Source organism: Pocillopora damicornis, chromosome 3, assembly GCF_964200805.1.
Source record: "Pocillopora damicornis chromosome 3, jaPocDami1.2, whole genome shotgun sequence".
NCBI lineage: Eukaryota > Metazoa > Cnidaria > Anthozoa > Scleractinia > Pocilloporidae > Pocillopora > Pocillopora damicornis.
In genome coordinates this window covers 30,721,952-30,735,058 of record NC_142672.1, presented here as the reverse complement: position 1 = coordinate 30,735,058, position 13,107 = coordinate 30,721,952, and the positions used below count along the sequence as shown (strand labels likewise).

Genomic DNA, 13,107 nt, shown 5'->3' with positions numbered 1-13,107 from the left:
TGAGCTCACGTTAATTAAGAGTTTTACTAAAACTTTCGTATTTACTTTAGAAGTAAAATTTATTGTTTATATGTCTAGTGATGCAAAAAGAATAAGTATGTTCATTGGTTGATAGCGAGTCAGTAAAGCCAAACACTTACAATTAAGTGCCAACAATAAATATTATTCGTGAAATTGATTTGGAACAAATTAGCTCTTATTAATTTTTTTCAAACTACAAATTACACAACCCTAGGGATTGGGCAAGTTTCCTTTTTTCTTTCTTTCTTTTAGAGCCTTTATCATGCTTAATCATTCCAAATTTCCCTTGAAATTATTTCATCGCCTAGATCAGTAAACTTTAATACACAAACACTTAGAGGCTAAAGTAATGTAAAAGGTTAAGTCTGAAAAGTTGAAAAAGGCCAATTATTGAAACAGTAAGCCTTGAAAGCAAACTTTTCTAGATTCACTCCAAGATACTCTTGTCAATTAATCATTTAACTGCCAACTGTTAAAGCATGTTCTTGGAGTTAAACTCGACAGCATGTTGTCCATTAAAGAACATATTTCAAACCAGATTCTTAAGACATACACCAAAAGTGGCGCTCTCTGGTGAATTAGGTGTTTTGCGCCTAGTAATGTAATGTTAAGGCTTTATTAAATATTTCATCTTGCCTCCTTTAGAATACTGCATTCCGCACTTTCTGGGAGTGTGGAGAGTACAGGTGAATCGGATGGAAGATTCTAATCAAGACATTCCTAGGTCCCTGCTGGGTTTCTGCAAATCTATTTTATAGGAGGATATGTTGTGTTATTTTTTGGAAACGCTACAGCACAGGAGAAAACATCAATCTCTTATCATGTTGTATAGATATCTTCATAACAACGGTCTTAAGTATATCAAGGCCTTTTTCGCTTCAGAGAAATTGAACGTTATTTATTTCATAAATAATGAATATTCACACTGTGAAATACTATCGTTCGCTTCGCTTTTAAAAGTGTAAATCTCAGTATGTATAAAATAAAGATATTATATCTTAGAAAGTGTTTGAACGATTTTCATTCACGAGTTGCGATGCATCAAAAAAACTCACTCGTTCGCTTTTTTGATGCATAATCGTCTGTTCGGGATAGTATCAGATTTGATAACTTCGTGACGTCTCAACATGGGGACCATTTCGGCAATCGAAGATTTTCGTACCCAATTCGAAATGTTCACTGTTTATTCGTTTTTAATCGCCGTATGTACCAATAACTCTATTGGAAATTAGTGATAGATACCGATCTTCGCGTGTACTCAAGATGGTAGTCATTAAGGAGTGATCGAGACGAAATTTTGGGCACAGAAGCAACAAGACAGTTTAAAGGACTAGTTTGGTCGAGGTGTTTTTTTCAACTTTACCTTAAAGTTTAGGTCAGTAAATAAATTTTTTCGGGACCCAAAAAAATATGAAGCGGCTCTTCAATCTATTTTCTCCTGATGCATCTGATAATTATCGTGATGCAAACCGCAGGAAAAAAGTGCATGGGGTGGTTTTGATTTACCGCTTAATCAGTCGCCAACCGCCATTTTGTGTTTTCGCCGACGCTTTTAATCTTTTTTTTTATCATTCGAACATTGCTGTCTAATTTACGATTTCTTACTTTACTCTGGCTTGATGGGAAACTTGGATCAAGTGCAGGTTTTACTTTATCTTGCCACAAGTCAGGAAATGAGCAGGAAAAAAAGGTCCTTCAAGGTCAGGGAAAAGTCAAGGAATTTAATCGAAGTCAGAGGAAATTTGTGTTTTTCAGAAATGTTAGGGAGAATATATTTTTTTTACCAAGTCAGGTACTTGAGTAGGTTTTTTATTGACATGAAATGTAAACAAATCGGTTTTCCTAAAACAAAATTACAATTTGGTTCTAGTGGCACATACTGTAGAATATCTACCTAATGGCTCTTCCTTTATCTATCAAATTCCAGATTGAATTGTAATTTAGAAAAAAAGCAGACAATAAACGTGTTGGATTGTTTAAATATTGTTTCATAAAAATAAAGAGATGCAGATGTTAGGTTTCCAACAAAATCAATCCTTTTCCATATTGTGTCAAGGAACTATAATTAATCTGCCTTGCATGAGACTCACTGAAAGCGTATTAATAAATAATTGGGTGGAGAGAATGGTTGTGGGGTGGTTGGAAGTGACCACTGAATCCAATTTGGGAAATTGTAAAACTGGTCAGGAAAATTTTACGTTCGCCGGGAAATTTCATTAACCTATGGCTGTAGCAAGGCTATGCTTCAAATTAAGATTACTTTAGTTTTAAACACATCTCGTGTATTGGATCAAGTATACCATTGAATATTTCTTGTTTGTGTCCTCAGGTCATTGGACTACCGAAATATTTCTTGAAGTAGACGACTTGTGAAGAATTCAATGTCTTATTATCGTTTTGTTTGTTTGTAGTTAATGCCATACAGTAACTTCCTTTTCATTGTGGAAAAATATAACCAAAAAGGAAAATGGAACATTTTCTTCGATGAGCTGTTTATCTAATTTCCTCGCGCAGGCAGGAAATAGTAACGAGGAATGCGGCAAGCTGAGAAATATGAAATGATGTGTATCAGTGGTGAGGAAAATAAGAAATCAATTCATCCCTGTCCTGTAGCTAAGCGCAAAGGTATAAGCTTTGTGAAAGTGAGGAGCCTTTGTCCCTACTACCCACTCCTCGCCGGGGGGCGATGGAGTCGCAGAAAGTGGCAGAAGACATTAAAACGAATACAACATATACAGCACTCGAGGGTTTAATATTGTGTTAAAACACACATGGTTATCTTTCCCAGCTCAAAATATACAAGTTATTCTTGCATTTGATAAAGCGAAATCTTTTTGCTATATAACAAATCATTTGTGACTAAGCTCAGTTCTTCTGTCAAAATAGCTGGATATTAGCCTCGTTCCTTTTTTTACGTCTTAAAACGCATAAAGAAAAGGAACTCGGCCCATATCCAGCCATCTCGACCTCACGCTTGGTCAAAAACGCATAAGCACTGAGTTTTGTGAGTGTTATCTTGTCATCGCGCGATAAGGAGTTATAAGAGATGTTGATTATTCCTGTCGTGATTGCCGGGCGTGACATAAACTGAGCGATTATGTCCCCATGCTCCAATGCTCTACTATTGGGTTACAGAGAACTGTGTTGTGGAATGGGCTCTTAGTAGGTTCTTCTGTCACACACTTTCTTGAAACCAATAGGATGAGCAGCATATTTCCACACAACCCCGTCAAATAATAGAGTAGCCTTGAATGTCCTCCAGTGTTCAGGTGAAAAGCACGCACGAAGCGGCGATAGCACGGAAGAAGTGTAGGGAGAAACACGAGACGTAGTCGTGTGTTACTACCCACTTTTTGAGTGGGTGTACTCATCGATACTAAACGCCAAAATGTCCAATAAGATATATTTACACAATATCAAGGTCAGTACAAAGTCCTACAAACCTGACTCCAATGGAAGCCATGCGAACATTGACATAACTTCTCCTTCGCCGCTCACGTTACGGCGTTCTCGACCCAGTTTCTTATCGGCATTTTTGCCAAGAACGCGTGTAGCCAAAAAAATCAGTCAAATCACCTGGCACCCCCCTCCCCCCCCCCAGCCCCCACCATTCCAAAATTAAAATGACCGCAAAACACTACAGTACGCCCCTGCTTGGAAACCCATTATAACATAACGCCGATTCTAGGGGAGTTTCCATGAAAACAACTCTTATCGCTCACTTCACAACACTATTACCGAGTTAAGAAGGATTATGTTAAATACGGAAGTTTCAACCTCCAGCTCAGAGGTCTCAGAGTATAGTTACCTATTTCCTCAAGAAACTGTCCCTGTTCATTTCTTCCAAAAGTTTAGTGTTAGCTTTGATCAAGCCGTAAGTACGTTTAAGTAAAAATGGGTACCAAACTCTACGTTCTGAAAGACGATTGATATCCGAAAAGTATATATATCTTCCTGTGGAATCTAATTCAGTTCTGAAGCTGTTTACTGCTCGCCACTTGACCGGCCCTCAGTTGGTTGAATTATCTTCTTGTTACACCAGAATAACAGTTTAACAAATTCCTTTCGAAAGTGAGGATTTGTTGTAGCGTAAATCACGGGATTGATCGTGGCACTCATGAATAGCAAAATGGTGACAAGTAACTCCGTCATTCTGGGAGAAGTATCGGGAGAGAAGCGCTTCCAAAACGCAAACACCCAATGAGGGATCCAACAGAAAAGGAATCCAGCGGCAACATATCCTAAAGCTCGACTTATATTGATCTCTTTGGCAGAGATTCTTCCTGTGCCATTTGATGCATTCTGAAGCGAAGATGCCACGTTCTGCTGATGTTGCTTAATTTTGGTGAAAACTTTGTAGTAACTGAAGCAACCGACGAAAAAAGGCAAAACAAAGAGGATCCCAAACACGAGAAAATAGTGAATGATACGATTTTCATTCCTGAAAAAGGCTATAGAGCATACTGCATAACCAGGTATAAATTGAAACTTATTCCAGCCTGTGAGTCGACCAACCAAAAGATAGAGGAAAAGGAAAAGCCAAACGCAGCTCAGCCAAATTTTAGATCTAAGCGGTGAGAATACCCTGTTGTAATGATTTGTCTTAACAATCCGCATATAGCGGTTAAACGCTGTCAAAGTCATGGTTGCTGGGGTTACATATGAGGCGAATAAATCCACAAAACCTTGAATCTGGCATAAGGCGTCTCCGAAATCCCATTTTCCGATGATAAAAACAGCTGAAGCCAATGGCATTTCAACTGTTGCGCAAATGAGATCGCTGACTGCTAAAGCGATAATATAAAGATTGGTAGTTGATCGTAGGTTTGGGTTTCTGTACACTGCTAAACAGACCAGAATGTTTCCAATGACACTGACGATATTCATTATAAGGAGTACACTTGTTCCAGTTATAACTGCTGCGAGGCTTCGGAAGGGTAACTCTAAGTTGGACATTGCTTACTTTTGAATATCACTGTATCGACCGATTTCTGCTCAGCAATTTAGCTTAAATGTTTTTATCTCTATAAGGATACGGCTAGCACGACTGACAGTGCGCAAAGATTAATGCTAAAAGGGAATTATGAGAACACGATATATAACTGATAATCAGGGGGACAGGTGTTATTTAGTGACATTTGCATATTTTCTTGACATCTAATTCAACTTCCAAGAAGAAAAACAATAAGAATATGTAAGCATGATATATAAGCAAAAAGAATCAGTATGCTGATTGGCTGATAGCGAGTTAATTGAAGCCAAACACTGCAAAAAGTTCAATTAAGTGTCAACCATAACTGATTACTCGTGAAATTGATTTGGAACAAATTAGCTCCTTTTAATTTTTTGCGGTTTGCATCACGATAATTATCAGATGCAATAACAGAAAATAGATTGAAGAACCGCTCCATAATTTTTTGGACCCCGAAAAATTCACTTACTGACCTAAACTTTAAGGCAAAGTTGAAAAAAAACACCTCAACCAAACGTGTCATTTCAACTGTCTTGTTACTTCTGTGCCCAAAATTTCGCCTCGATCACTCCTTGATGACTACCACCTTGAGTACACGCGAAGGTCAGTATCTATTAGATAATTTCCAACAGAATTATTGGTACATGCGGCGAGTAATAACGACTACACAATGAACATTTCGAATTGGGTACGTAAATCTTCGATTGCCGAAATGGTCGCTAAGTTGTGACGTCATGTGGTTATTAGATCTAATACTATCCCGAACAGACGATTATGCATCGAAAAGCGAACGAGTGAGTTTTTTAATGCATCGCAACTCGTAAATGAAAATCGTTCAAACACTTTCTAAGATATGATATCTTTATTTTATTCATACTGAGATTTACACTGTGAAGTACGAAGCGAACGATATTACTTCACAGTGTGAATATTAAGTATGTACGAAATAAATTGCGTTTCTCTGACGCGAAAAAGTCCTTGATATACTTAGGACCGTTTTTATGAAGATATCTTTACAACATGATAAGAGATTGATGTTTTCTCCTGTGCTGTAGCGTTTCCATGTTTTAAATTAATATATAACAGATCCTCCTATAAAATAGATTTGCAGAACCCAGCAGGGACCTAGGAATGTCATGATTAGCATCTTTCACCCGATTCACCTGGACTCTCCACCCTCCCAGAAGAGGGGAAAACAGTAATCTAAATGAGGCGAGATAAACGATTTATAAAGCCTTAACGTTACATTTTTAGGCACAAAACGCCTAATTCGTCTGAGAACGCCACTTTTGGCGTATGTCTTATGAATCTGGTTTGAAATGTGTTCTTCAATGGAAAACATGCTGTCGAGTTCAACTCCAAGATTTTTAATAGTTGGCAGTTAAATGATTGATCGACAAGAGTATCTTGGAGAGAATCGAGAAAGGTTTGCTTTCAAGGCTTCCTGTTTCAATAATTAGCCTTTATCAACTTTTCAGACAACCTTTACATTACCTCAGCCCCTTAGTAATTGTGTATTAAAGTTAATTGATGTAGGAGATGAAATAATTTGAAGGGCAATTTGGAATGAATAAGCGAGATTAAGGCTAGAAAAGAAAGAATAAAAAAGAAACTTGCCCACGCCTCAGGGGTTGTGCAATTTGTAGTCTTCAAAAAATTAAAAGGAGCTAATTTGTTCCAAATCAATTTCACGAGTAATCAGTTATGGTTGACACTTAATTGAACTTTTTGCAGTGTTGGCTTCAATTAACTCGCTATCAGCCAATCAGCATACTGATTCTTTTTGCTTATATATCATGCTTACATATTCTTATTGTTTTTCTTCTTGGAAGTTGAATTAGATGTCAAGAAAATATGCAAATGTCACTAAATAACACCTGTCTCCCTGTTTATCAGTTATATATCGTGTTCTCATAATTCCCTCTTAGCATCAATCTTTGCGCACTGTCAGTGGTGCTAGCCGTATCTTTATATATGGGGTGGTCTTGACTTATCGCTTAATCAATCGCCTACCGCCATTTTGTGTTTTCGACGATGCTTTTAATCTCTCTGTTTATCATTCGAACATTACTGTCTTATTTACGATTTCTTATTACTGCACAGGAAGTCGTTTGTAAGGAGGCCTTTTTAAAACAATGACGGTTCCTTTCATTTTACTGTTACTGCCCGGGGAGAACCTAAGTATTACACAAAACAAAACTATTAATAGTTCTTTGTCAAATGAGAGCCTGTTGTCATCGAATGTTATTCTCCGTTTGAGGGTTGACCTTGGTTTGGCTTCTACTTGCTTCATGCTAAGGATAAACTCTGGCTTGATGGGCAACTTAGCTCAAGTACAGGTTTTACCTTATTTTGACTCAAGTCAGGAAATGGTCAGAGAAAAAAGGTCCTTCTAGGTCAGGGAAAAGTCAAGGAATTTTAATTCCTTGTGGAATCAGAGGAAATTAATGTTTTTCAGACAAGTTAGGGAGAATATTTTTTTTTACCAATTTAAGTAATTAAGTAGGTTTTTTATTGACGTGAAATGTAAATAAATTGGTTTTCCTAAAACAAAATTATAATTTGGTTTTAGTGGTACATACGGTAGAATATCCGCTTAATGGCTCTACCTTCATATATCAAATTCCAGATTGAATTGTAATTTAGAAAAAGCAGACAACAAACGTGCTGGATTGTTTAAATATTGGTTCATAAAAATTAAGAGATGCAGATGTTAGGTTTCCAACAAAATCAATCCTGAAGATTTTAGATAGATGAAAATTCACATATTTGCACTGCGGTGGAGAGATGAAATTAGGAGATCCTCGCAGCTAAGAACACTACTGAAACGAGTAGTTGTAAATAGGACTGAATTTTCATATATCTAAAATCTTCATTCACTTGGATGCAGAGGTCATGGGTTCAAATCCCAGGTCCTATTTACAACTACTCGTTTCAGTAGTGTTCTTAGCTCCGAGGATCTCCTAATTTCAAAATCAATCCTTTTTCCATGTTGTGTCAAGGAACTATAAATTAATCTGACTTGCATGAGACTCACTGAAAGCATATTAATAAATAATTGGGTGGAGAGAATGGTTGTGGGGTGGTTGGAGGTAATCACTAGAGCCAATTTGGGAAATTGTAAAACTGGTCAGGGAAATTTTAAATTTGCAGGGGAATTTCGTAAACCTATGGCTGTAGCAACCATGTTGCAAATACATGTACTTCTGTCTCAAAGTTAACTGAAAATGTCTTATTTAATTCATAATTTGTAACAATATCATATCATAAGTATGTTATTCTTTTTTATTGTCCAGATTCTTTGTATTGTTTTTTTTTAACATTTCCTAAATGCTTCTTTACAAATATTTCACAGGAAGCCCCAAATAGCACCTTTCCCTCTGTGGCATAGTTCAGGACAAATACCTTTGTACTGAAGAAAAACAAACAAGATTTGTCACTTGAACACTTTGTGGAAGTATAAAAGTCAAGACCTAAAGTTCAAATTACACCTTTGTATACAATTGGACAAGATGAAGTTCAGGGGTAGGACATCAAGAATGGTACTAAATTAGAGAATCTCCATAGCAGAGAAGAAAAATTCCACTTGTCTCTGATGAAAATGTCATGGCTGTGCTTCAAATTAAGATGAATGATTTTAAAGGAAATTTCCTCTTTAATAAAAAGAACTATTTCTCTGTCTTCAATTGAGTGTGAGAATGAACTCAATCAGGATATGGACACTGAGTAGGAAATTTTAATGTGGAAGATTATGATGATCATGAAGTTTATGTTTCATCACTGAACGTTTCCTTCAGCATATTTGGGTCATCATTTCCGTCATTGTTGTTGTTGCATGAAACTGTGTAACTGCTCTGACCATGGCATTGGATGTTAACATTGTACTTTATTTCACTTAAGTCATGGGTCCAAGCTTTAGTTTCTTACTGCAGAAGCAAGAAATAATCTGACTATTTCATAGTTTCCTCACTTTTACTTTATCTGTTTATTTAGAAATAATGTATCTTCTTGAATGGCCTCGATCGAAGTAGTTTAATGTGGTTATTCTTATGTTCTGAGTTTGATGATTTTCGACATGACAAAATTCCCTTTTGGTGCTCCCTGCTGACACAGGCGGTGTGCGCACTCTGATTGTGTTGCATCGTGGCAGGAGAATGTGAATTACGAAAGTTTCAACCTCCAGCTCCTGTTTTGTTAAGATCTCTGAGTATAGTTGACTATGTCTTCAGGAAACTGTCCCCGTTCATTTCTTCCAAAAGTTTGGTATCAGCTTTGATCAAGCCGTAAGTACGTTTTAGTGTTAAAACCGGTATCAAACTCCACGTTCTGAAAAACAATTGATATCCGAAAGGTGCGTATATATTTTCTTATGAAATCTAATTCAGTTCTGAAGCTGTTTACTGCTCCTCACTTGACCGGCCCTCGGTTGGTTGAATTTTCTCCCCGTTACACCAGCATAAGAGTTTGACAAATTCCTTTCGAAAGTGAGGATTTGTTGTAGCGTAAATCACGGGATTGATCGTGGCACTCATGAAGAGAAAAATGGTCACAAGTAACTCCGTGGTTCTTGGAGAAGTATCAGGAGAGAAGCGCTTCCAAAACACAAACACCCAGGGAGGGATCCAACAGAAAAGGAATCCAGCGGCAACATACCCTAAAGCTTGACTTATATTGATCTCTTTGGCAGAGATTCTTCCTGTGCCATTTGATGCATTCTGAAGCGAAGATGCCACGTTCTGCTGATGTTGCTTAATTTTGGTGAAAACTTTGCAGTAACTGAAGCAACCCACAGAGAAAGGCAAAACAAAGAGGATCCCAAAATGAGAAAATAGTGAATTATGCGATTTTCATTTTTAACAAAGGCTATAGAGCATACTGCATAACCAGGTATAAATTGAAACTTGTTCCAGCCTGTGAGTCGACCAACCAAAAGATAGAGGAAAAGGAAAAGCCACACACAGCTCAGCCAAATTTTAGACCTAAGCGGTGAGAATACCCTGTTGTAGTGGTTTATCTTAACAATCCGCATATAGCGGTTAAACGCTGTCAAAGCCATGGTTGCTGGGGTTACATATGAGGCAAATGCATCCACAAAACCTTGAATCTGGCATAAGGCGTCTCCGAAATCCCATTTTCCGGTGATAAAAACAGCTGACGCTAATGGCATTTCAACTGTTGCGCAAATTAGATCGGTGACTGCTAAAGCGATAATATAAAGATTGGTAGTTGATCGTAGGTTTGGGTTTCTGTACATTGCTAAACAGACCAGAATGTTTCCAATGACACTGACGATGTTCATTATGAGGAGTACACTTGTTCCAGTTATAACTGCTGCGAGGCTTCGGAAGGGCAAATCCAAGTTGGACATTGCTTACTTTTGAATATCACTGTATCGATCGATTTCTACCCGGCAATTTAGCCTAGATGTTTTATCTTTATAAGGATACGGCTAGCACGACTGACAGCGCACAAAGATTAATGTTAAAATGGAATTTTGAGAACACAATATATATCTGACAAACGGGGGGAGGGGGGGCAGGTGTTATTTGCATATTTATCGACATCTAATTCAGCTTCCAACACGAACTACTTAAGAATATGGATGGAAATTCAACAAACGTGCCAATTATTTCCAGAAAGGGAATGATAATCTTGACTGGCCTTTTCTAGATTTCAGTCATTACCATGATGTGTTACATTTGGTTGCAGTGAAAGAGCTCGAATGAGTAAAAAATCGATACCTTAAGCTCAGGTTAATTACGAATTTTACGAAAACTTTCGTATTTACTTTGATAGTAAAATTTATTGCTTATATGTCTATTTATGCAAAAAGAATCAGTTTGTTCATTGGCTGATAGATAGTTAGTTGAAACCAAACACTTACAATTAAGCGCCAACTATAAATATTGTTCGTGAAATTGATTTGGCACAAGTAAGCTCCAATTAATTTTTAAAGACTACAAATTACACAACCCCTAGGACGTGAGCAAGCTTAGTTTCCTTTTTTTCTTTCTTTTAGAGCCCCAATCATAGTTATTCATTCCAAATTGCCCTTCAAAGTATTTCATCACCTAGATCAATTAACTTTAATACACAAACACTGAGAGGCTTAGATAATGTAAAAGTTAAGTCTGAAAAGTTGAAAAAAGGCCAATTATTGAAACATTAAGCCTTAAAAGCAAACCTCTCCCGATTCTTTTTTAGATACCCTTGTCAATTAATCATTTAACTGCCAACTACTAAACTTCTTCAAGTTAAACTCAACAGCATGTTGTCCATTAAAGAACATGTTTCAAACCAGATTCGTAAGGTATACACCAAAAGTGGCGTTCTCTGGCGAATTAGGCGTTTTGTGCCTAACAATGTAATGTTAAGGCTTTATAAATCCCTTTTCTCGCCTCATTTAGATTACTGTTTTCCGCTCCTTCTTGGGGTGTGGAGAGTACAGGCGAATCGGATGTAAGATGCTAATAATGACATTCTTAGGTTCCTACTGGGTTTTTGCAAATCTAATTTATAGGAGGATCTGTTTTTTATCATTTTAAAACATGAAAACGCTACAGCACAGAAGAAAATATCAATCTCTTATCATTTCATAAATTTTTTTTTTCCCCTAAGTACATCAAGGACTTTTTCGCGTCAGAGAAACGCAATTTTTTTCATACATACTGAGATTCACACTGTGAAGTACTGTCGTTCGTGTCTCTCATTGGGCTAACGATGTATTTTACAGTCGTTCGCGTCGTACTTCACAGTGTAAATCTCAGTATGTGTGAAATAAATATATATCTTGGAAAGTGCTTGAACGATTTTCATTCACGAGTTGCGATACATCAAAAAACTCACTTTGACTCCTATCAAAGATTTCCTATAACTCAGACAGATTCAAAGAAAACGAGTCGTTTGACTTGTCTGAAATATACACGAAAACATAGGAGCCTAAATGATAAACCTGTTCGTCAATGAATAATTCGTTTGGGAAGATTCCTAACAAAACGGTAATCAAGCAGTGCACGAAAGAAAAAACAACCTCAGCTCGTGTAACGCTGCGATAAAAGGCATGGTTGCTATAACAAAGGCAGATAAACAATATAATAATTATTTTCTAGGCAATTTTCATTCAACAACCGTAGCACCTCGATATCTCGTTTTTAACACTCCTATTCTGTGAAACCTGTATTAAGCGGCCACAGTCATTTCCCGTGGGTGACCGCTTAATACAGGTTCGGCTGTATCACTTTACACTAAACTTTGACCTTGTGTTTTGAAATAACGTACACAACACAAACCGGAACAACACTTTCAAAATAACTGACGAAAATATGCTGCCTTTGCTGTGACATCTGCAAACGATAGACATTCGAGTCTTCTCGGATAATGGCGATTATCGGCCCCGTCTCTTGCATTTTTTCTGCACTGGCTTGCAGGGGACGTTAAATAATCCTCCTTCTTTTTCGCAAATAGCACGGAACATAGTTTCTGATGTTGCGATTTGGCCTTGTTATTGTTTACACAGGCATCCATTTAAACCAGTTGAACCGGGCCACCCCGTCTAAATATCGGTAATAGATAATCAAATAAATAAAAATAAATAAATCAGATTTTGAGTGAAATAGGTGGAAATTACTATACCGACGTCCAATTCAAACAAGAAATTTACAATTTGAAATGGAAGCCAAGTAAATAGAGAAGCTCCTGTTATCAACAATAATGTTTTTGCTAGCTTAACCTCTATATTTACATGATTATTGTTCTCGAAGGGAGACTTTTGCTTTCTCCAAATAACAACGTTTGCTACACAAATGAGCAAACTCGTGAATTGACACATGATTTTTTAGATTATATTTAATGTTATATGGTTTAGGGAATTTTGTGGTTGATTGTCATATCTGGAGTACGAGCAGTAGTTCGGTGTTCGCTAATGTAGCAAAGAAACAAAGTAACGTTGGGATAAGAAGGCATTACAATTGAAATGATTATGCTATTACATTTGACAAGGATGGATGATGTCATGTGTTTTAATCGTCTGTCATTTTTGTTTCTGGTTTAAAAGAAAAGGTTGGAAGTAAATGTGGGTGAAAAGTGAAATTTACTGTCTATCATTGCAAATATTA

The 13,107-nt window shown here is 37.0% G+C and overlaps 2 protein-coding genes and 1 pseudogene across 2 annotated transcripts in view; 1 reads left to right on the top strand and 2 right to left on the bottom strand.

Moving 5' to 3' along the window:
• LOC113680733 (EGF and laminin G domain-containing protein) overlaps nucleotides 1-13,107 on the top strand; it is a 438,917-nt gene that overhangs the window by 209,623 nt on the left and 216,187 nt on the right. The gene's annotated exons all lie outside the window — the stretch shown is intronic.
• Nucleotides 3,421-5,070, bottom strand: LOC149049338 (histamine H2 receptor-like). The gene has a single exon (XM_089200711.1). It carries the CDS (start codon nucleotides 4,975-4,977, stop codon nucleotides 4,006-4,008), a length of 972 nt encoding a protein of 323 aa, XP_089056837.1. The 5' UTR covers nucleotides 4,978-5,070; the 3' UTR covers nucleotides 3,421-4,005.
• LOC149049337 (histamine H2 receptor-like) lies at nucleotides 8,838-10,430 on the bottom strand (annotated as a pseudogene).

What these genes read in the sequence shown, in the direction of transcription:
- LOC149049338 (XM_089200711.1), bottom strand. Translation starts at nt 4,977, where the DNA reads ATGTCCAACTTAGAGTTACCCTTCCGAAGCCTCGCAGCAGTTATAACT.